Source organism: Mixophyes fleayi, chromosome 4 (genome assembly GCF_038048845.1).
Source record: "Mixophyes fleayi isolate aMixFle1 chromosome 4, aMixFle1.hap1, whole genome shotgun sequence".
Taxonomy (NCBI): domain Eukaryota; kingdom Metazoa; phylum Chordata; class Amphibia; order Anura; family Limnodynastidae; genus Mixophyes; species Mixophyes fleayi.
The window spans coordinates 44,172,962-44,193,249 of NC_134405.1; the positions used below are offsets into that span (position 1 = coordinate 44,172,962).

The 20,288-nt window shown below is 42.5% G+C and overlaps 1 protein-coding gene across 1 annotated transcript; it reads left to right on the forward strand.

Annotated features, from left to right (window-relative positions):
• Positions 1–1,340: 1,340 nt before the first annotated feature.
• RAVER1 (ribonucleoprotein, PTB binding 1) lies at positions 1,341–17,936 on the forward strand. The gene is made up of 14 exons (XM_075206838.1): positions 1,341–1,621; positions 4,036–4,102; positions 4,355–4,818; positions 6,533–6,724; positions 6,939–7,068; positions 7,586–7,683; positions 8,149–8,260; positions 8,564–8,700; positions 11,910–12,003; positions 12,094–12,212; positions 12,667–12,744; positions 13,456–13,590; positions 16,133–16,216; positions 16,596–17,936. Exons 1-14 carry the CDS (start codon positions 1,406–1,408, stop codon positions 16,740–16,742), a joined length of 2,073 nt encoding a protein of 690 aa, XP_075062939.1. The 5' UTR covers positions 1,341–1,405; the 3' UTR covers positions 16,743–17,936.
• Positions 17,937–20,288: the final 2,352 nt, after the last annotated feature.

Genomic DNA, 20,288 nt, shown 5'->3' on the forward strand with positions numbered 1-20,288 from the left:
GTCAGTGTGACACAGGTAGGGGGTATATCAGTGTGACACAGGGTGAGGGTATATCAGTGTGACACAGGGTGGGGGTATATCAGTGTGACACAGGGTGAGGGTATGTCAGTGTGACACAGGTTGGGGGTATGTCAGTGTGACACAGGGTGGGCGTATGTCAGTGTGACACAGGTAGGGGGTATGTCAGTGTGACACAGGGTGAGGGTATATCAGTGTGACACAGGGTGGGGGTATATCAGTGTGACACAGGGTGAGGGTATGTCAGTGTGACACAGGTTGGGGATATGTCAGTGTGACACAGGGTGGGGGTATGTCAGTGTGACACAGGGTGGGGGTATGTCAGTGTGACACATGTAGAGGGTAATCAGCGTGACACATGTAGAGGGTATATCAGTGTGACACAGGATGGGGGTATGTCAGTGTGACACAGGTTCAGGGGTATATCACAGGTTCAGGGGTATATCAGTGTGACACAGGTTCAGGGGTATATCACAGGTTCAGGGGTATGTCAGTGTAACAACGGCTGGGGGTATATCACAGGATTGGGATATAGCAGTGTGACACAGATTGAGGGTATATCACTGTGACACACGGTGGGGGTATATCAGTGTGACACAGATTGAGGGTATATCAGTGTGACACAGGTTCAGGGGTATATCAGAGGGTAGGGGTATATCAGAGGGTGGGGGTATATCAGTGTGACACAGGTTGGGGGTATGTCCGTGTGACACACAGGTAGAGGGTATATCAGTGTGACACAGGTTCAGGGGTATATCAGTGTGACACAGGTTCAGGGGTATATCAGAGGGTGGGGGTATGTCAGTGTGACACATGTAGAGGGTATATCAGTGTGACAGAGGTTGGGGATATATCAGTGTGACACAGGTTCAGGGGTATATCAGTGTGACACAGGTTCAGGGGTTATATCAGAGGGTGGGGATATATCACAGGGTGGGGGTATGTCAGTGTGACACATGTAGAGGGTATATCAGTGTGACAGAGGTTGGGGATATATCAGTGTGACACAGGTTCAGGGGTATATCAGAGGGTGGGGATATATCACAGGGTGGGGGTATGTCAGTGTGACAGAGGTTGGGGATATATCAGTGTGACACAGGTTCAGGGGTATATCAGAGGGTGGGGGTATATCAGAGGGTGGGGGTCAGTGTGACATATGACTAGATGAAGTCTGCACAGTCAGACAGAGCTGCTGATTCTCTCATGTGCATCATGACGTCACACTGTAAAACCCTCCTCCCACCCCCTGTAACCACGGAAACAGCAACAGAGGCGGGGCAGCGTCCAAACCGACCAATCACCGCACGGCTTGCCGGTCGGTTTAAACTCGACCAATGACCGCCATCCCCGCAGTGTTGTTCTCAGGTGGACGAGGTCTCCTGTCAAGATGGCGGCTGCCGTGTCCGTTAACTCTGCTGGACAGCCGGGGGGCGACTGCTGGGGGGCTGCTGCGGAGGACGATGAGGTGTTCCTGGTGGAGGAGGACAGGCTGCCCCGGCTGGAGCCCAGGGAGATCCGGAGCCGGGTGGAGAGGATGAGGAGGGAGGTGAAGAACCGGAGGAAGGTCCTGATCAAAGGGCTCCCGGGGGACATAACTAACCAGGTGATGTACATATATAATATATATATTACTTTATCCCCCTGAGACATAACTAACCAGGTGATGTACATATATAATATATATATTACTTTATCCCCCTGAGACATAACTAACCAGGTGATGTACATATATAATATATATATTACTTTATCCCCCTGAGACATAACTACCTAGATCTTCTAATACTGTATATATTATGGCTGTACAAACACACTCTATTTAGGTGTTTCATGTCACTATACTACAAGGTATACAGATCTACATTAATCTTTGTGTAGATCTTCCATCCTACAGCAATAACTAACAGGTGAGTGATCGTGTCTGGTAATATTTAGCATTTATCCTCTGGGTTTGTCACTATTTGAGTTTTCAGGTAACCTCAGGCTCTTAGCTGCTTATTGTTACATTGTATCCATCTGTGGATGCTAAACTTCCTCTTCATAAACACTGTGTCCTTAATATGCCTGAATCACAATACAGTTATAATGTATTTTGTTTTCAAAAACAGACTATTATTGAGAGGATTGTCTTTATTGATACTGCCATCAATTCATATGTAACTGTCAGTCTTCCAATGACATCTTTGTGCTCTATCCAGGTTAATAGTGGAGCTAAATTGGTCTTGGCAGCAGAATAATTAGTGTATAGTGATCTTCCTGCCTGTTGACTAGTCAGCCAGCTGTGTGATACTGCTGACATTGTTTAGTTATATATATATACCTTTGCTACTGGGATTTTACTTAGCATCTGTTGAGTGCAGATCTCTTGTGATGAAAGTTTGCAAAATGTAGTACAGTGGGAGAAATAATCATGTTGTAACTCACTGATGTACAGTTACCAAGTGTAAGGTGGGATAGCTTGGAAGTGTACGTTTGTACATCTGAGAGATGAAATGGACAGGATAGATTGTCTACAGCGCTGGATTAATCTAGTATTGGTGTTCAGATAAGGATACAATGATATTTTGTTATGAGTTCTATTCATGTCTCTGGAATGTAATCATTCTGGGAACTATTAAATAAAGTGTTTAATATATCTGATTGTGGTTAGCTACTGTATTTGTGTGATGCCATCTGCATGGGACAGACCCCTTGCTATCCTCTGCCTCTATTACCACTGTGCCGTACTGTGTGGCGTCCTGTGCTTGTCATTTAGTCCTATGATACTCATGTGCCCCTTTCAGTGGCCTCTTGACAATGGGATCCTGAGCGAATTCCAGTCGCCTCTCCCCAGACCTATGCTTGATGCCATCACCCAGGGCTGGTTATCAGGGAGGTCATGCAGGGTTGAGAAAAACAGGCACCATTCTACATAGTGCTATATTAAAGCATTCTTAAAGACAGACAAACCCTGGTATATGACTACGAGGCCACTACAACTTATGCTGTCATTTTTTCCCTTCTGCAGCAAAAGGTTTTAATATAGATCCCTCTCTTCCAGAAAGATCCTGCACATGAGCTTAGTGTTATGCTTGGTCAAGCTGATTGACAGCTTTTATTCTATGTCCATCCAGCTGTATTTCGGCAAACCAGAAACAAAACAGAAACCCTACAGGCTGTAGTGTCAGCCTACAGCTATGCTAAGGCTAAATCCTCAAATAATATACTTGTGTTAACTCGGCACAATATATTTCTTTTCCATAAATGTTTACACACATCTATTAATACCTCCTGCTCTTTCTGTGAGTATGTCCAAACTCTGTGACTTGGCACATTATTCTACCATTGTTTCTGCAGTGTATCTTCTGGTCACTCTTGGCTTGTATAGAGAGACCTGATGCAACACCCAGCAAGGTCGACTTGTTAAATTATCCCTGCTGATGTACCAATTGTCTGGATAATGCATTGTGCAAAGCATAAAGCGCATGATGCTCGTGAAAGCCTAATGTGCAATGGGATCATACAGGCCACCAGACATTATCATCGTCCCTTGTGGGCAGTCAAAGTAGAAACTCATTTTGCTGGCTGAATGGACATATAGGTCTGCGTAGCCTCGCTGTGGGGTTTGGCAGTTGGGTTAGGGGACATCTAGGCCCATTCATTGGTCTAGTGTTACTATTCAATCTTTGACTAAAGACATGTGGGGCACAGGTTTCAGAAAGAGTTAATTGGGCTTTTGTACCTACTTGACGGTAGGTTCTGTTGCTCTCAATTACTAATTTCAGAAATAATTTGACTTGAATTTGACTGCTCCAGTATGCAAGAGATGTAGTAGATGTAGGAGAATAGCTCTCCTTTGTGAATACCCCTCAAAAAAATAAATATATAAAATGTATAGATATATTTATTTTAGAAAATAGACAAAAAGGTCACCCAGAAGACCAAAACATGTATTGGGTGACTAAATGCTCTATAGCAATGTTGAAACATATAACATTAAGGGTTTTGCTTATAATTTTGTTTCCTCCATCTCTTTAGGAAGTTCATGACCTTTTGGGAGACTATGAGCTGAAATACTGTTTTGTCGATAAATACAAAGGAACAGGTAAGTAATTGTGTTCTCTTTATTTTCACTTCCTGTCTAGTCTTTCTCTCCCCAGTCTTGTTGGATTGTGATGGTGTTTTCAACCAAGAAAAAATGGGCTCCTATTATATTGGCAATGGCTTCTGGATTATGAAACGGACACTGATATTGGGGCACATTGAAAGCTATGTCCAACGCATATACATGAGTTGTTACTGTTTAGTAATGATATGAGACCTGCTTACTAAAGTTCAGCTACTATCTCCCTTCTAGCCTTTGTTACCCTACTGAACGGAGAACAGGCGGAATCGGCTATCCACCGCTTTCACCATACGTGCCTTCGCGATCGTGAGATCTCAGTGCAGCTCCAGCCCACTGATGCTCTCCTCTGTATTGCTAACCTGCCGCCCGGCTACACCCAGCAACAATTTGAGGACCTAGTTCGCCCATTTGGTAATCTCGAGCGATGCTTCCTGGTATACAGTGGAGTTACTGGGCAACCCAAAGGTTATGGCTTTGTGGAATATATGAAGAAAGACTCTGCGTCCCGGGCTAAGTCAGACCTCCTGGGCCGGCAGCTGGGCTCTCGCACGCTGTACGTTCACTGGTCAGATGTCAGCCAGTTCAGCTATGAACTGCTTCACTCCCACTGCCTGTGTGTGGAGCGTCTGCAGGAATGTGATGTCCTGGAGCTGAGGGAAGCCTTTTCCAGAGTCTGCGCCCCCTTGTTCTGTCAGGTTGGTGGATTATTTTCAACAGATGACAGCTGCTGTAGTGTCAGTCACCCACCCCCTATTCCAAACCCTTTGTGATATCTTTGGTTGTTGCTGGTGCAACTCTGGCCCTTTACATCAGAAATAGGAAGACTATTACTTTTTCAGCTGTTGTAGAACTAAAAGGCCCAACATGTAGGGTATTCTGGGGTTTGCAGTTCCACAAACACTGGAGAGCCACAGGTTGCCTAGTTATTTTGTAAATGGCAAAGCTTTGTCTGAGCCCTTATAGGCAGTAAACTTTACTTTAAAAGAACAGTCTCACAGCCTATAGGTAATATAATCCCCCCCCCCCCCCTCCCCCTGGCATCTGTTACTATTAACTCAGTTGTTGCTTTAAAGGACAACAGCTAATACTATAATGCCTTCATGTCCCCCATATTGATTATTCGTGGCTGAGCAATGGAGTGTCTTAAACTTTAAACTGTAGTAGTGCTGGACCCCAGAGCCCCCCACATGGCTCGTAGCTGGCAGTGGTAGATCCTTGACTCTCAGCCACTGAAACTCCTGTCTTGGGTCCAAAGACACATTGTTACCTGTATAGAACGTGTTATTACCAAGCTTGCACACTAAAGCAGCACACATCCTGTCTTGCACTGGGACTGAGCAATCTGATCTACAGGTGCCCACAATGATCGCATGCTTGGGTAGTTACATTGTATTTATCTGGCTGGACTGAGCAGGAATATGTTGGCCTTAATTTAGTTGCGTTCCAACAGATACTTTGCGGTTTTGTACGTGCCTGCCTTTAATATGACTTAAAATGGGTCTGTAATAATTCACTGTTTATTTGTATTGCTGATCTTCAAACCCCCCCCTCCCTTTTTTTTTTTTTTTTTTTTTTCCTTTCCTTCTCCGTATACATGGAGTGGGATCCTACACTTTACCAATCTGTTTCAAAGGTTGTTTTAGATTTGTTCTTCTTGGGGCACAAAGCACTTAGTTCTGCAATACTCCCTCCTCTTAAGAGATTGTATGGAATATCTCTGTATGCTCTGTCCAAAGGCAAAATGTCTGCTGCTGAAGCTATCCTATCCTGTTTGCCTGTCTCATGAACTCTGAGGAAATGTTGGAGCAGACCCCTTGTGGGAGAGTTTCAGCAGCAGTCAATTAGCTAAACCATAGTACGAACTACTGCATGCAACTAAAATAACATGAGAAATGCTTTGCTACCCCCTCTGTCTAGTATGTCCTTCTAAATTGCTTTGGGTGTATATTAAACTGGTGGTTGCTGTGTTCCGACGAGCCTGTGACCATTCCAACCAATGTACTGAATGCTGGCAGACTTCCTACAGTTTGCTGCAAGGTTTCACAGGAGCGCAAAACTCTTGCCCGGTACACAATGATAATTCACAATGAGCAAAATTGCAAAGGCTGCACAAGCATTGAGGGTTTAAAAATAAAAAATATTAATAATAAAAAAAATCTTGAGGGTTGAATCTGTAACATGCTACACTTACTGAGTTTAGGTGATGGGTACTCTTTTAAATAGTTGCATTAGTAATTTGCACCCTTTCTAAAACTGTATCCAAATGTAGTAGTCTTGGATCTGGATTTGAAAACTATCCCCATTAATATGGATTAAAAAAAAAAAATATTTCGCTAGCATCTGTGGTTTTAAAGCTGCTTTAAGACGGCTTCTTTTCTCTGATAGTCTCCATCTGATCCTTGTTTTCAGCTGGCTTATGGACAGGATGGTCAGTTTAAAGGTTTTGCAGTTGTGGAATATGACTCCGAGGTGATGGCAGAAGTAGTCCAGCAGCAGATGGATAACTCGATGGCAGCGGGAAGTCGTGTACGGGTTTCTTTCTGTGCTCCAGGCCCCCCAGGAAGGAGTATGCTGGCTGCACTGATTGCTGCACTAGCAACGGTGAGTGTGGGCAGATTGGTATGAGCCAGGCCTCTCTGTTAGACTAGTATTAGACCAACTTTGGCAGATTGTGTTGGTAGTGGTCATGTTGGATGTATATTTCATATAACCACTTCCAGAGAACCAGTTAGGTTCGTGGAGATGGCATTTATCTACTCTTGACTTGATCTCATGGTCTGTGCTTGTTAATGACTTTATTGTTCCTTTTTGAAAGGCTTTAAATCGTGGGAATGGTCTTCTGCCAGAGCCGAACATGCTTCAGATCCTGAACAGCCTGGGATCTTCGGCCACACTACAGCTTCTGCTAAACCCTTTACTTCACGGGCAAGCTGGAAACAAGCAAGGTCAGTATCTTTGTGGCTTCTACGGTCTTTACTACCCAACAGGCATGGTGATCTTTTTTGAAGGCCACTGTTGTCTATCAATGAATGTGGTCCATGGACTTCTAAAGAGATTGGCTGCAAGCTAATTGGATAACCTACTGATGCTGAATATCTCCTCCCCCCCCCCCCCCCCCCTCCCCCTTTTCAAACATCCACAGCTGGCTTTTGGTTAGAGCTCTAGTTTGTGTCCTACCCCTTTAGGGGTGGTTTATTTGTTTTCCCAGACTCTCCCCGTCTATGTACTGCTTGGTCGGCATCTCTAACCCTCTTTTAAACGGGAGTATTTTGAGATGGTGTTGGGGGGGGTGACTAGTGCATGGAACAATGGCAACACTCCTCTTCCTGTTTTATTGCTGGCTTCCTAATCGTGATTGAGCTTGGTACTCCCCAATGAGTGGCTGGTGTGCAGCCAAAATGACGTTGTGACTATCAATATTGTGGTGTCTTTGTCCCTTTTAAACAATGTCTTATTTTCCAGGACTCCTGGGAGCAGCCCCCGCAGTTTCTCTTCTAGCTAACCCTGCCCTCTCTACAGCCCTCCTGCAGCTGGTACTGCAGGCACATACTCCCACACAGGTATGTTTTTAGAGGTTCTTGTGTTGTTGTTGTTAACTATGTACATAGACTTGTCTTTGAATCTGCTCGGAGCAGAAGTAGTCGGTCTGTACACGAAGGACAGTCGTTTTAAAATGCACCCTCTGCTTCTCCATTTCTGACCTCCCTGTGGCACAGCCTTCCTGATAAGTTCAGACTATATATATATATATTATATTTATTGGTTTATGTAGTTTTTCACAAGCTTACCATTCCCTTGATGCAAATTTTAGTGTCGGCTTTAAAATCCTAAGTTGGGTGGAATGTAGTCAACTAACCAGTTGTCTGTTACACTGACTTGTATTGAAATAGTTGAATGTTGCATACAAGAGTGTGATGAACTCTTGCTAGAAATAGACTCTAAAATAATATAAATAAAAACCTTTAAACATGAAGTGACATTTTTACTTTGATCATAGAAATAAAAATGAATACAATGTTTTGTAGAAACCTGGAATTTTGGGTGACTCTCCCCTTACTGCTTTGTATGGAGCTCTGGGTCTTTCACCCCAGCTTACACCTCCTCCAGGGAAACCTCTACTGCCGGATCTAGGAATTGGTAACTATCGTTGCTTCACTTCTCCCATGTGGAAAATTCTGTACTGTCTATGTAGAGTTGTAATTGCAAAACTTGGATAAAATAGTAGTGATGTATAACTTCTGGGAGCATTGTAGGTATAGGCCCTGCTGTTATGAGATGGCTCCTCCATAGGTACTACATACAGGCATATTTATTACTGCTTGGCGTTTTAATGTCCTATGGCCACTTCCTGCCTTCTCGCACTAGGCTTGTATTAAGCCCCCCATCCCTGTCTTGTGAAGTATAACAGCTGTTTAACCCTTTTCCTTTTCTCTTCTGTAGGGGGTATTCCTTCTGATTTGGCTACTCCTCCACTGCAGCCATTTCTAGGACCACAGGCACCTGACTGGGACAGCCCCCCTCCAACTCCTGTGTTAGGCTCAATGCTTGGTGGGCTACCGAAGACTGCAGAGCTGGGGGTATGTACTCTGCTTCCTGACACAGTGGTTTATACATTTGTGATGCTGACAAGTTGCACCTTCCCTTTGTCTTGTGATTACTAGACGATTATCTCTTCCATTTTGGGGGACCCTGCTACCTTGGGTAGAGAGCATGCAGTGTCCATGGGCTAGGACATATATTCAGCAATTGGTACCTTCTACTTGATGTACAATACCTCACATAGGAAAGCCCACTGGAATGTTCAGCTTCGCTGCACAAACTGTATGGATGCTCCTGTGTTCTCTTGGGAGTGCTGCGGGTACCTGTATCTTTCTGTATAAGTTTGGGGCACTATAGTTCCACCTTTACTTATTTCTTTGAGCATTTTTACTTTCTCTGTGTTCATATACAACCATTCATTACACTGTTGTTTTAATTTCCCTAGATTCACTTTCTCCTTCTTAGACTGTTCTACAGCTGTCCCTCCATTGTCACACACCTTAGAAGCTTGGTGGAAGGGTTCAGTGACTTGCCTGAGTTTCTTGCTGGAGAGATTACTAGACACTTCTGTTCAGAAGTGTTGTAAATGCCAGCGTGCTAACCAAATTCAGTTCTATGAGGATTCTGAATCTGTTTTCTTCACAGGAGGGTAGGAGTAAGGTTAACCCAAGAGAGAATGATACTTTATTTTTATTTTTTTGCATGAGGTCTGGCTTAAACTTGACAGAAAATATCAGGTTCTGGTACATTTCCTTGAGGAAACTGAAAAATTGGAGTTCCCTCCAAGGGTGGATGCAACTATTGCTCACTCTTCAAAATCGACCACAATTCCGAACGTGTCTTCGTTGAAAGACTGCAAGGATAGGAAATGTGACCTTTTTTTAAAACTTTTTTTTTTTTTTTTTTTTTTTTTTTTTTTGCAGCAGCTTGGGCTTGTGTAAATTAAGCCATAAATGTTTTATCTACTTGACTGCAAGCCCTCTGTAATATGCTCAAAGGTCAGAGCTGCTGACAATGGTGATGATCCTCTAAATGCTTGGACGACACAACCGTAAATGTTGGTTTGGTACAATCCAGTCCCTAATAGTTGCTGCCAGCCATACACTTTGGCTCAGGTACTGGGAAGCTGATGGAGATTTTAAGAGTGCTCTTGAGTATCTCCCCTTGGAGGGAAAAGGCATTGTTAGGCAAAATTATTTCTCAGGCCACAAGAAGCCCAAGTTCTTTTCTTCCACCGAATGCTCACAAACCCAAGGGATCTGAGAGCTCTCCTGATTTCCGGCAGGGTTAGAGGATCCTCTACAAGGCAGCAGTCCTTTGCCCCTCAGAGACCATCAGAAAAGTAAGCAAATGACCAGTCTCCAAGCCATGTGATAAACAGGTCACATGACTGGGTGCTTCCTCTCCCAGCAGTGTCCAAGGGGGATCCTGCCTCTTGCTCTTTTGGGACCAGTGGATCAGATCCCCATTTGGATCCCCCTTCCCCTTCTGACCCAATTATGGATAACTGGTCAAACAGTGGAGCCCTATAATAACTGGCAGTCGAGCTTTGTCCCAGGCAGTGTTTTATTTTACTTATTTTTTTTGGATCCCCTCTCTGACGCCAAACTTCAGAGGGTATTTTACTGACTTGAGAGAATCTTTACTTGCAGAAGTGGGGGATATCTCTTATCACGCGTGTGGGTATTAATTCTCTTGTGCATGAAGCACATGGTGAAGTGGGGATCCCTTTCATTGAAGTGCACTTCACATGCCTCATGCAGGTGACTATCAGAACAAAATTCTAGCAAAATGGCCCAGGTTTAGTCTAATCTTGGTGACTAAATTCATCAAGCTGTTACCTTGGACAGATCAGTCTCTCTCCAGGTGACAAGTGAACTATTAGTACAATCTATGGATCTGTCACAATGGGTCAGCTAGTAATGAGTACAGCTGTACTCCAGCAAGGAGATGTAGAAAACATGCACTGTTAGGGGTCCCTTACAAACCAGGTATCTGAAAGCGTTCTGGATGTTCCTACTCTGTTTTGCATGTACAGCTGTCTTCTGTTCCTTGGACATTTAATTTGGTTCTCTTGGCCTTGCAGACTCGGCACCTTGAGCCTTTGGAGTCTGGATCTTAAACTAATTGCGTGGAAGACTGTGTATTCTTTCCAGATATTTCCTCTGCAAGGAAAGACTGTCCTGCATACCAAACCATCATTTCAGCTCAAAGTGGTGTCCGTTTCACTTGAACCAGAATATGCTTATCCCTAATATAGGATTGAATATGTCCTTGAAGGATGTAGATTCACCCAATTTGTTAGATCTTCAAAACTCAGTATTGGACAAATGATCTATAGAGATGGATGAGGTTGATAACCTTGTAATCCTTTACGACTCTGACTCTTCTGTCAGTGACAAAACAGACCATTACTAGATGGGTTAAGGCTGTGGTTCCCCAGGCTTATGCTCAGGAAGTGGATTTTCCTGTACTGATGTATCACTGTCCACTGTACTAGACTGGCAAGTGATTCCTGGGTCGTGTGAGATGATGCCTCAGCTGTGTGATGGGCAGCCACCAAGTCCTCTGAAACAAATATCCTGTAAAAAGTATGGACAATGTGTTTGCCTTCCCTAGGTGGCAGTGTCTCCCCAACCAGGAAGAAAGAATATTTACCACAGGTACCAAAAATCTTCTGTTTCCGTTCTGGGGACACTAACTTTTTTTTTTTTTTTACGCATCATTTGTTCTGGTAAGGTTGGAGTGTTTGTGTTCAATTAAGGAGTGGTTATTCTTTTATTCAGATCCTATGCTTCTCTGTTAGATACTGATTGTCTGTTGGAGACATGGGTAAAGAAGGGGTTTCAAAACTTTAGGCATATTTAAATTAAGTGGCACCTCCAAATAAGCCCTTTATACCCTAAGATAGCAGTGCCCCCCAAATGGAATTGGAGAAATGGATTTACTGTATTCTTACCTCTGTATGTATTGTCTTATCAATGTTTGTTCCCAATTGTAAAGCGCTACGGAATTTGCTGACGCTATATAAATAAATCATGATGATGATGACTAAGTCCAAAAATCATTTGTTTCTCTGAATCAGTGTTAAAAAAGGAGCAGCAAAACAAAAGCCAAGACTTTGAACCTTAACATGGTGCTATGAGAGCTGTAGGCTGGATCATTTTGCATCTGCGCAACATGATTCTACATATTGTACTTGTCATCGTTACTCCAAGACAATTAAAACTGTGCCATTTTATTACAGATGTCCCTCCTCGGCGAGCCCCCCAGGGATCTGAACATTCATTCTGGTCCTTTCATGAACTTCCATGGCCAAATCCCCAGCACAGGATCAATGTGTAAGCACGTGGCTGGGAGAGCAGCACTGTATTGTCTATAAAAAAAAAAAAAAACTTCATTATTTGACCCCTGTGTTTTACCTCCTCTAGCTACAACCAATAAGCAGGTGCCTTACAAGCACAAGGTATCAGGAAGCCGGGTTCCTCTCGCCTCTTTGCAAAACTCAATGCCGACACCCACTGAAGGCTATCCCTTTGATTTCTCAACGGTGAGTGGACCATCGTACATGGTGCTTTTATATGCTGCTTTGCTCACAAGAGACCAGCATGTGGCAAGTATACACACTTTTGGCTATTTAAAGGCTAATTCCACTCAAAATGTAAAATCCTGTTCCCTCTGACATCTTGCACTCACCTGCTGCTCCTCGGTTGGTTCTTGAATGGAAAGCCCAGATCAGCATGGGCATCGGGAGTGCGACCGACCGCCGCATGACTGTTTGCGCCTGCAGACCTGGAAGCTTTTAGGCAGCATGGTGTTTGCGGGCCATACACTGGCAGGAACGTGATTAGCAGCACTAGACACGTGCAAGATGTTGAGATACCTACCATATTGTGTGAATATTAGTTAAGTGTGCTTCTAAGTCTCCCTTTCAGCCTTTAGTGGAATTATCTGCATTCTGCTATGGAAGTATAAGATGTGGTGGTTTTGTTTTCTTCTACCAGGAGCTGCCCCATCGTGGCTTTTCCCAAAGCAGAGACCGTATTGTGCCAAGCTTGAGTGCCTATGAGACCAGGAATAAGGTAAATGGCTGTACCTACCACTGGATGTTACAATTCTTTTAGTCTATTGACTGTTGTGGTTTAGTTCATGTGTGACATGGTAGATTATTTCTGTAAATTGGCTTACTGCTTAATGTGTACCAATTTCCTTTAATGGTCTCCCTCTATTGCGTATGTACGTAATAGTATGTTTAAAATATGTCTATGTAAACACCAGGTAAAGCTTAGTAGACCTTACCATATCACACACTATAGGCCCTTTTCGCACATTTAAGAGAGGGTTATAATATATCCTAAGCTCAGTTCACTCTGTATGAAACGTTCCTTAACACTCTGAATAAAGATGTACAGCTCACCAGATCAGACTGTCATTAGACAGCAGAACAGCTTCTAGTCTTCTCAATCACCCATGCCACCATTAAGGTATACCTCTGTCCTACACACAGTGGATGCAGCCGTTATGGGGCCTTAGTGAATGAACCGGCTATATGCTCATAAATAAGAACCAGTGATGTTTCTCTGTCTGCGGTTTTGTTTCTTTGTTGCTTCCACTGTGTAGTAGACTGAAGTGCGTTTATACATTGGTGTGGTGAACGCATCTAGCGCCATATCGACAAGCATGGGTTGACATTTAAATGTGTTCAGTATAGATGACATATGTAAAACCTCTTCATAGCCTAAAATAAGGAAAAGCTATATTGTGTAAATCTTACATAGGAATGTCCTCCCCAGGTCTCTCCACCATCCAGATACCGGGAGAGAAGTAGTAGTATGCCAGCCCCTCTGCCTCCATACTCTGCTGGATCACCTTCCTCCTACTTTACCAACAGCTGGCAGCCTGGACTTCAGCAGACCCACCTGAATAAAGTGAGAACCTCTTATTGGTTATCTATGATGCAAATCCTCACTGGACTAACTCAATTGTATCTTCCTCTTTCAGCAGCACAGTGACATACAGGAGGTTGTTTAACCAATAGGAGGCAGAGCACTGGAAAAGCGGACTCCTCTGTTCCTCTTCCAGTGCCCTGCGTTGAAGCTGGACACAGTGCATTTTGTTCTAGATTTAATTTTGTTCTAGATTTAATTTTGTTCTAGATTTTAATTTATATATTTTTTTCTTTCTATTTGTAATTGTGTACTGTTTGAGACACCCTCATCTGTAGTGTAGAGCAGGCCTGGCCAACCTGTGGCTCTCTAGATGTTGGGGAAAACTACAAGCCCCAGCATGCTCTGCCAGCAGATGGCCAGGCAATAGTTGGCAAGGTATACTGGAACTTGTAGTTTCACAACACAAGCCGGATTCATCTCTGTTGGCCAGGTCTGCTCTAGAGCATGGTATGGGAGTTTTTGGTGTAGTGAGTATGAGGGGCTTGTGGAAGTATTCCCTCGATACCTGCAATTGATGGTGCAGATCTAATTGAGTCCTACACATGGCTTGTGGCAGGAGTGCTGGGATAATGACTGTTTTGTCTGTGCACCTCCAGTGCTAATAGGATGCAGTCTCTGACACAACCTAATTCCACTCTTTTACTTCCTGTAAAGCGAGCACTTATCCGGTCCATGTTGGTCAGAGACCATTAGAGGAAAGTTGAAGACCCAGCCTTGAGTCAAGCAGGGGACACTAGAAAGACGAGGATGGGGCCCTACAGAATTCGGCAACCTCTGTTAGATCCGTTGACTGCTTTCCTGCAATGGATTCTGTCGTCCACTTTGTCCCTGACCTTTTGAACTTGAAGATCAAGGTCTGCTGGCCCAGCTCCATTCTTAAAAAGTATCTGTCACCCACCCACCCCTCCAGAACAGCTGGACCACGTGGTCCTTTCTAGAGAGCAAATGACAGGATAGAAGGGAATTCCCAAACCTGGACAACTGTGTGGGTCTTCACTAACTAAGGGCAAATCTGTTTGGCTGTTCCTCCCAGAAGGATGACTAAGTATTGGAGCATTCTGACTCTAAGGTCTCCTACTAGAGGAATCTTCCTCAACAAATAGGAGGACAGGGCTTTGATTTTAGTATGGGCCATGTCCAAGTACCAAACCTTCAGGACACCAAAGTTCCTGACAACTCGTTTAAGAGGAAGGTGAAATGTCTGAATTGGGGCCTCCCCCCTTGAACTCAGTTGGAAGACTTACTTTGTAGAGTGATCTAATATGGAAGTTTCAGGTTGCATGCAGCTTTGAAAAGGGGTTTTCTATATATTCCTTTAAATTGTCCCACCTACTGCTGTGTATGCTGGAGACTCCCTAAAGGATCAGGCCCCAGCCCTCTTGTTTTCTTTCAAAGAATACTTTTTGCCCAATATGAAAGCTTTCTTATAGGGCATGATGCATGTGCAGCTTCCATACATTCCCCAATAGCTCATTGGGATCTCAACCTGGTATAGACAGCATCCTGCTTTTGGATTCAGTGAAGTTGCAATTCCTTACTTGTAAGAATACTTTTCTATTTCTACAGCTGGCAAATTTCTGCACTTGGAGCTCTATCCTGTACATCTCTGTATATCTTTCATGAAGATAAACCATTTTGGATTAAACCTTAATTTCAGCCAAAAGTTCCACCTAAATGAAGATCTCGTGATCCCAGCCTTAGACCATTGTTTGGTTCTAGAAATGGGATCTCTTCATTGTTTGAATATAGATCCTCAAAGCCCTGACCATATTCGGTGGATCTGTGATGTGTGCAGGATATCTTGATCCTTTACGATGTCCACAAGAGCAGTTGGATAGTCTCCCAGCAAACCATTGATGGTTGTCTTCAGTAATTCGACAGACTTACATTTTTCAGGAACAGGCTGCCCTGCTCCAATGTAACTGCACATTCTACCCGATTGGAGTCTTGTCAAACATGCAGACAGAAGAGCAGGTGGCATCCTGAGACAGCTGCTCAGCCATGTTTTAAATCTTTGGTATGTGCATTCATGAATGCTAGCTTTAGACTAAAAGACTTACTGAAAGTGTAAAAATCCCATTTTCTCAGTCCGTTGAAAGGCACCCACCTATTTATGCTCTAGTTCTACAACCACAACATGACACAAAAGAGGAGATGACTTTATTTTACTAGCCAAACCACACAGGACCGTGAGAAGGAAGAAAAACAAATTCCTTTCTGGTAGAGGGGGAGTTGTTACTTTTCTTGTAGTGGCTGCACTCTTGGCTGAGGTTCTATACACCAAGGTATCTAAAGAGCCCCAATGGACTCTGAGAAAAGGATTTAACTTGAGTATAAAATCCGATTTTTACCTTGTGGGTGGTTGGGGAACATAGAAAAAAAAATAAATCGAGAACCTATTTAAAGCCTGTGTGGGGTAGACTAAAACTAAAATGAATTTCCTTCCTACTGTAGGTTTTTTAGAAAAGTGTGGCAACTGCATTATGGCTGGCTAATAGAAACAATGTAACTTCTTTTGCAGGCAGTGGGCATGCCGCCAACCAGTCCTGGGGGAGTTATTTTGGACTATGAGGATCAAAGCCTACAATCTGGAAACTCGTGTAAGGTAAGAGTTACCTCTCTCTTGCTTCCCAGCAGGATTTTTGCTAATATCTGCTTTATGAAGGAGTTTACATGAAAAAGGAAGTACATCCCTTTGTGCTTAAATAGTCTCTGAATTTAAATTCTATAAAAGTTATTTAAGAAACATAGATTTGTGGGTAAACTGTATATTTTGTGCAGATCTTGTGTGGTCAACTGTCATATTTATTACCCATACTTAACTTGGTCCTATAGCCAGGATGTACAGTTTTTAAAGTACCACTTTTTAAGGAGGTCATTGCTATAGGTATTTTAAAAAGCTTGTGTATTGAGGAGGGTGTATAGGTCATGTTTGTATCTAGGGCCCAGTGCCAAGTAATTTATTTTCCCCCCTCTTCTGTTAGACGCCCGTTGGAGCTCAAAAACGAGGCTTTTCACACTTAATCCCATCACCAGAGCCTAGTCCTGAAGGAGGCTACATCGGACAGCACTCTCAAGGCCTCGGCGGACACTACGCGGACTCTTACATGAAACGCAAGCGGATATTTTAGCGTGTAAAGAATGTCTGCCCCTGACTGCTTCCTACCGAATGTCTGCCCCTGACTGCTTCCTACCAGACGCCACACAAGTCTGGGTGTTTGTCACATTATCTTAAGGATCTCTTATGTATACTTTATCTCCTGATTGAACAGATTAACCCCCTAAACTGTGAATGCTGCCGCCATCAGAGTTTAGGAGTTGACAAATGGGGGGGGGGGGGGGATCCCTTTCAGAGAATATTGTGTAGAAGGACAGAAGGTTTCTACTGCACCTGAAGCATATTTTAAAGTTTGCCTTTGCTTTTATTTAAAGTTTTTTTTAAATGTATTGTATAGTTAAATGCCTCATTTACTTTGAATCTGAGTATTATTTAACGTCTGTTTTTAATTTTCCTGCCTCTAAGCACGGCTTCCGCTGCTCAACATTTTATTTTTGTCCTTTTTTTTTTTTTTTTTTTTTTTTTTTTTTTTTTTTTTTTTGTAATGCTGTGCTGGTGTTTTTTAAATGTTGCTTTCCTGAGCCAAATAAGTGTGTGCCTCACTTACTACAAACATCAACCTGCCCCTAGGGCACCTTCTCTGTATTGGAGCTATTTCAGCACCCTAGTCTCACCTTCATTTTTGCAATATGCACCTACGTACATTTTACACTTGATATCATTGAAATCCCATATTTCAAATGACAGGTGCACTTTAAAGGTCCAGACCTGACACTTTAGGTTTTTTGGGAGTAAATGGTGGAGGGTTTGAAAACTGTTTTTGACTATACCTCAATTGTGCAACGGCTTTAAAGCCTCAAATTGTGTGTTTACTGGTATCCTTTTTATTAAATGCTATTCTGCATTTTTATTTTAAAATCATGAGCTGCTTGCTTTTAGGATTGTTGTGCTTGTAAGTGGCAAGAGATATGTTCTTTGCAGAACCTCCAGCAGAGCGTTGGATAAATGGCCTGAGGTGCGCTAATGCGTATAAAGATTGTTTGCTTTTTACAGTGACAGTTAGTGAACTGCAAATAGTCTGTTCCCCAGAGTCGGATTATCACAGTTCTGTAGGATTCTTGCTGTGTATTTCCTGCTTATAGAGAAATCCGTTTGGTCAGCTATAATGATATTTTTGTATTTCTGACTTTTGTAACTAGATTCGACTGCTGGATATCTTTTATTTTTTTTTTGCATAACAAAAGTAAAACTATTTATAAAAAAAAAACTGTCTTATTCACTCATAAGTGTCCTCTAGATCTATTCACTTTTTTTTTTTTTCTTCACTTCAATGTTCTTAGACTTATTAGCTACACCTAGTAGAGCTATATAATAGTAGTTATTTTTAGAAGTCTATTTACCAGAACTTATGAGCTCCTTTCAGCCCTGTAAGGGATGCCCTGGTGATGTCATCGGTTTCCAGTGAATTGATGGGCTGCGTTTTCATTGTCTTGGACCACAAAATGGCTGCCATCCACAGTGTAGGTGGTTGTGTTTCATATATAAAGGGAACATTTAAATGTTTCCTAGACCACAGGCTTTAACAATGTATGTTTGCTTGGGACAGTCTAGGCCTACGTCTTGCAGGATCAAGTCACAAGCCTTAAATCTGGCTCTCCACATACATCACGTACATATTTTTTTATATTCCGCTTGAATGCTTTCTCTTATGTACTTGCTGTGTATTACCAGTCGCAGCTGCACATAGGGTTAATAATTATTATTATTTTTTTATTGTAGCATTACACCAAGGGGATTGTCGTATTTTGTGGTTATAATCCCAGTCCATTATTATACTATAATCTGAGCATTTTGAGGAGGACTCGCTATCCATGATGTGCTATGATTGCTTTCCTTTATCGGTGCCATGTAATGGACCATTTAGTCCATTTGTGTATGACTTGTTCTCCCTGCTGGAAACTTGCAATGAGTTATAAAAGTAAAATTTACTTTATGAAAGGTGATGTGCATGGACTTTATTGTGCTGCATTGTTGCAGGAGTCACTCGCCTGCTGGAGATGCATGCATTGCTGTACATTAGTCTACCACTTCATCTTGTCCTATAGCTAATATACAGAGTAACATAGTTGATGAGGTTGAAAAAAAGACACCAGTCCATCAAGTTCAACCTATTTTGGATCTCCTGCGATCCTTCTATTTGAAATTGGCGGTTGCTGAATCTGGATCAATCTATTGCAATCTAAAAAAGCTCTCCAGACCCAATATTGCAGTCCTATATTTATTTCTTCCTATATCCCCTACTATCTTTTTTTTTTTTTTTTTTTTTTTAATGGTTGTATCCCTGGATACACGTTTCCACAAAAAAAAATTGGCTAACCCTTTTTTCAACATATCAATTGAATCTGCCATCACAACCTTTCCTGGCAGTGGATTCAATATCTCGACTGCACTTACTGTAAAGAACACCTTCCTTGACTGGTTGTGAAACTTACTCTCGTCTAACCTTAGGGGGTGACTGTGTGTCCTGTGTATAGTCCTTTGGGTAAAAAGTTCCCATGACAGTTCTCTGTATTGACCCTTAATGTATTTATACATAGCAATCATATCTCCTCTTTAGGCATATTTACTTTAGAAAAGAGGCGTCTAAACTGCCTAACCTTTCCCCATAACTTAATGACTCCATAACCTTTATCAATTTTCTCTGAACCCTTTCTAGTTCCAATTTTTTTTTGTGGACAGAACTGTACTGCATATTCAAGATGAGGTCTTAGATGCAAGAGAAGCCAGTAATGGATTTATACAGTGGCAAAGTTACACTATGTCCCTTTTTATGCATGCCAATACTTTATTTGCTCTTGCAGATGCTGCTTGACATTGAGCACTATTCCTAAGTCTGCTGTCTACGAGCACTCCCAAATTGTTTTCCATTAGAGATCACCCTAAAGTAATCCCATTTAATTTATAGATTGCTTGTTTTTGATCCCTAAATGCATAACCTTACATTGATCTATGTTAAACCTCATATTCCATTTGGCTGCCCGATCCTCTCATTTACTTAAGTCCCTCTGTAGAGAAGCTACATCTTGCTCTGATTTTATTACCTTACAGAGTTTAGTGTCCTCTGCAAAAAATGGAAACTTTACTCTCTAAACCATCACCAAGGTCATTAATAATATAAACTCTGTTCCCTAGTCTTTAGCCAGTTTACGATCAAAGTACAAATGTTTCCTAGACTCAGTTCCCTTATTTTGTAAACCAACCTCTTGTGTGGCACTGTATTAAAGGCCTTTGCAAAATCTAAGTAGACCACATTTGCTGAGCTCTGGTCTAAGTTCCCACTAGCTTTCTTGTAGAAATTAATTAGATTAGTTTGACATAACCTATTCCTCACAAATCCATGCTGATTCCCACTAATAATTTTATTTGGCACCAAGTAATCCTGAATACTATCCCTTAATATAGCTTCCAGTAGTTTCCCCGCTATTGATGTCAGGCTTATAGGTCTATAAAAAGGGGACAAGATCACAACCAGGGAATTAAACACCACATCTGCTATTTGCCAATGCCTTTGTACTGAGCCTGATGAGATGGAATCTATGAAAATTAAGAATAGCGGTCT

Bases quoted from the DNA above. Each gene is read 5' to 3' on its own strand.
- RAVER1 (XM_075206838.1), top strand. From the start codon at position 1,406: ATGGCGGCTGCCGTGTCCGTTAACTCTGCTGGACAGCCGGGGGGCGAC. The intron at 4,819-6,532 runs GTTGGTGGATTA...CCTTGTTTTCAG, and splicing joins GCGCCCCCTTGTTCTGTCAG to CTGGCTTATGGACAGGATGG. The intron at 8,261-8,563 runs GTAACTATCGTT...TCTCTTCTGTAG, and splicing joins ACTGCCGGATCTAGGAATTG to GGGGTATTCCTTCTGATTTG.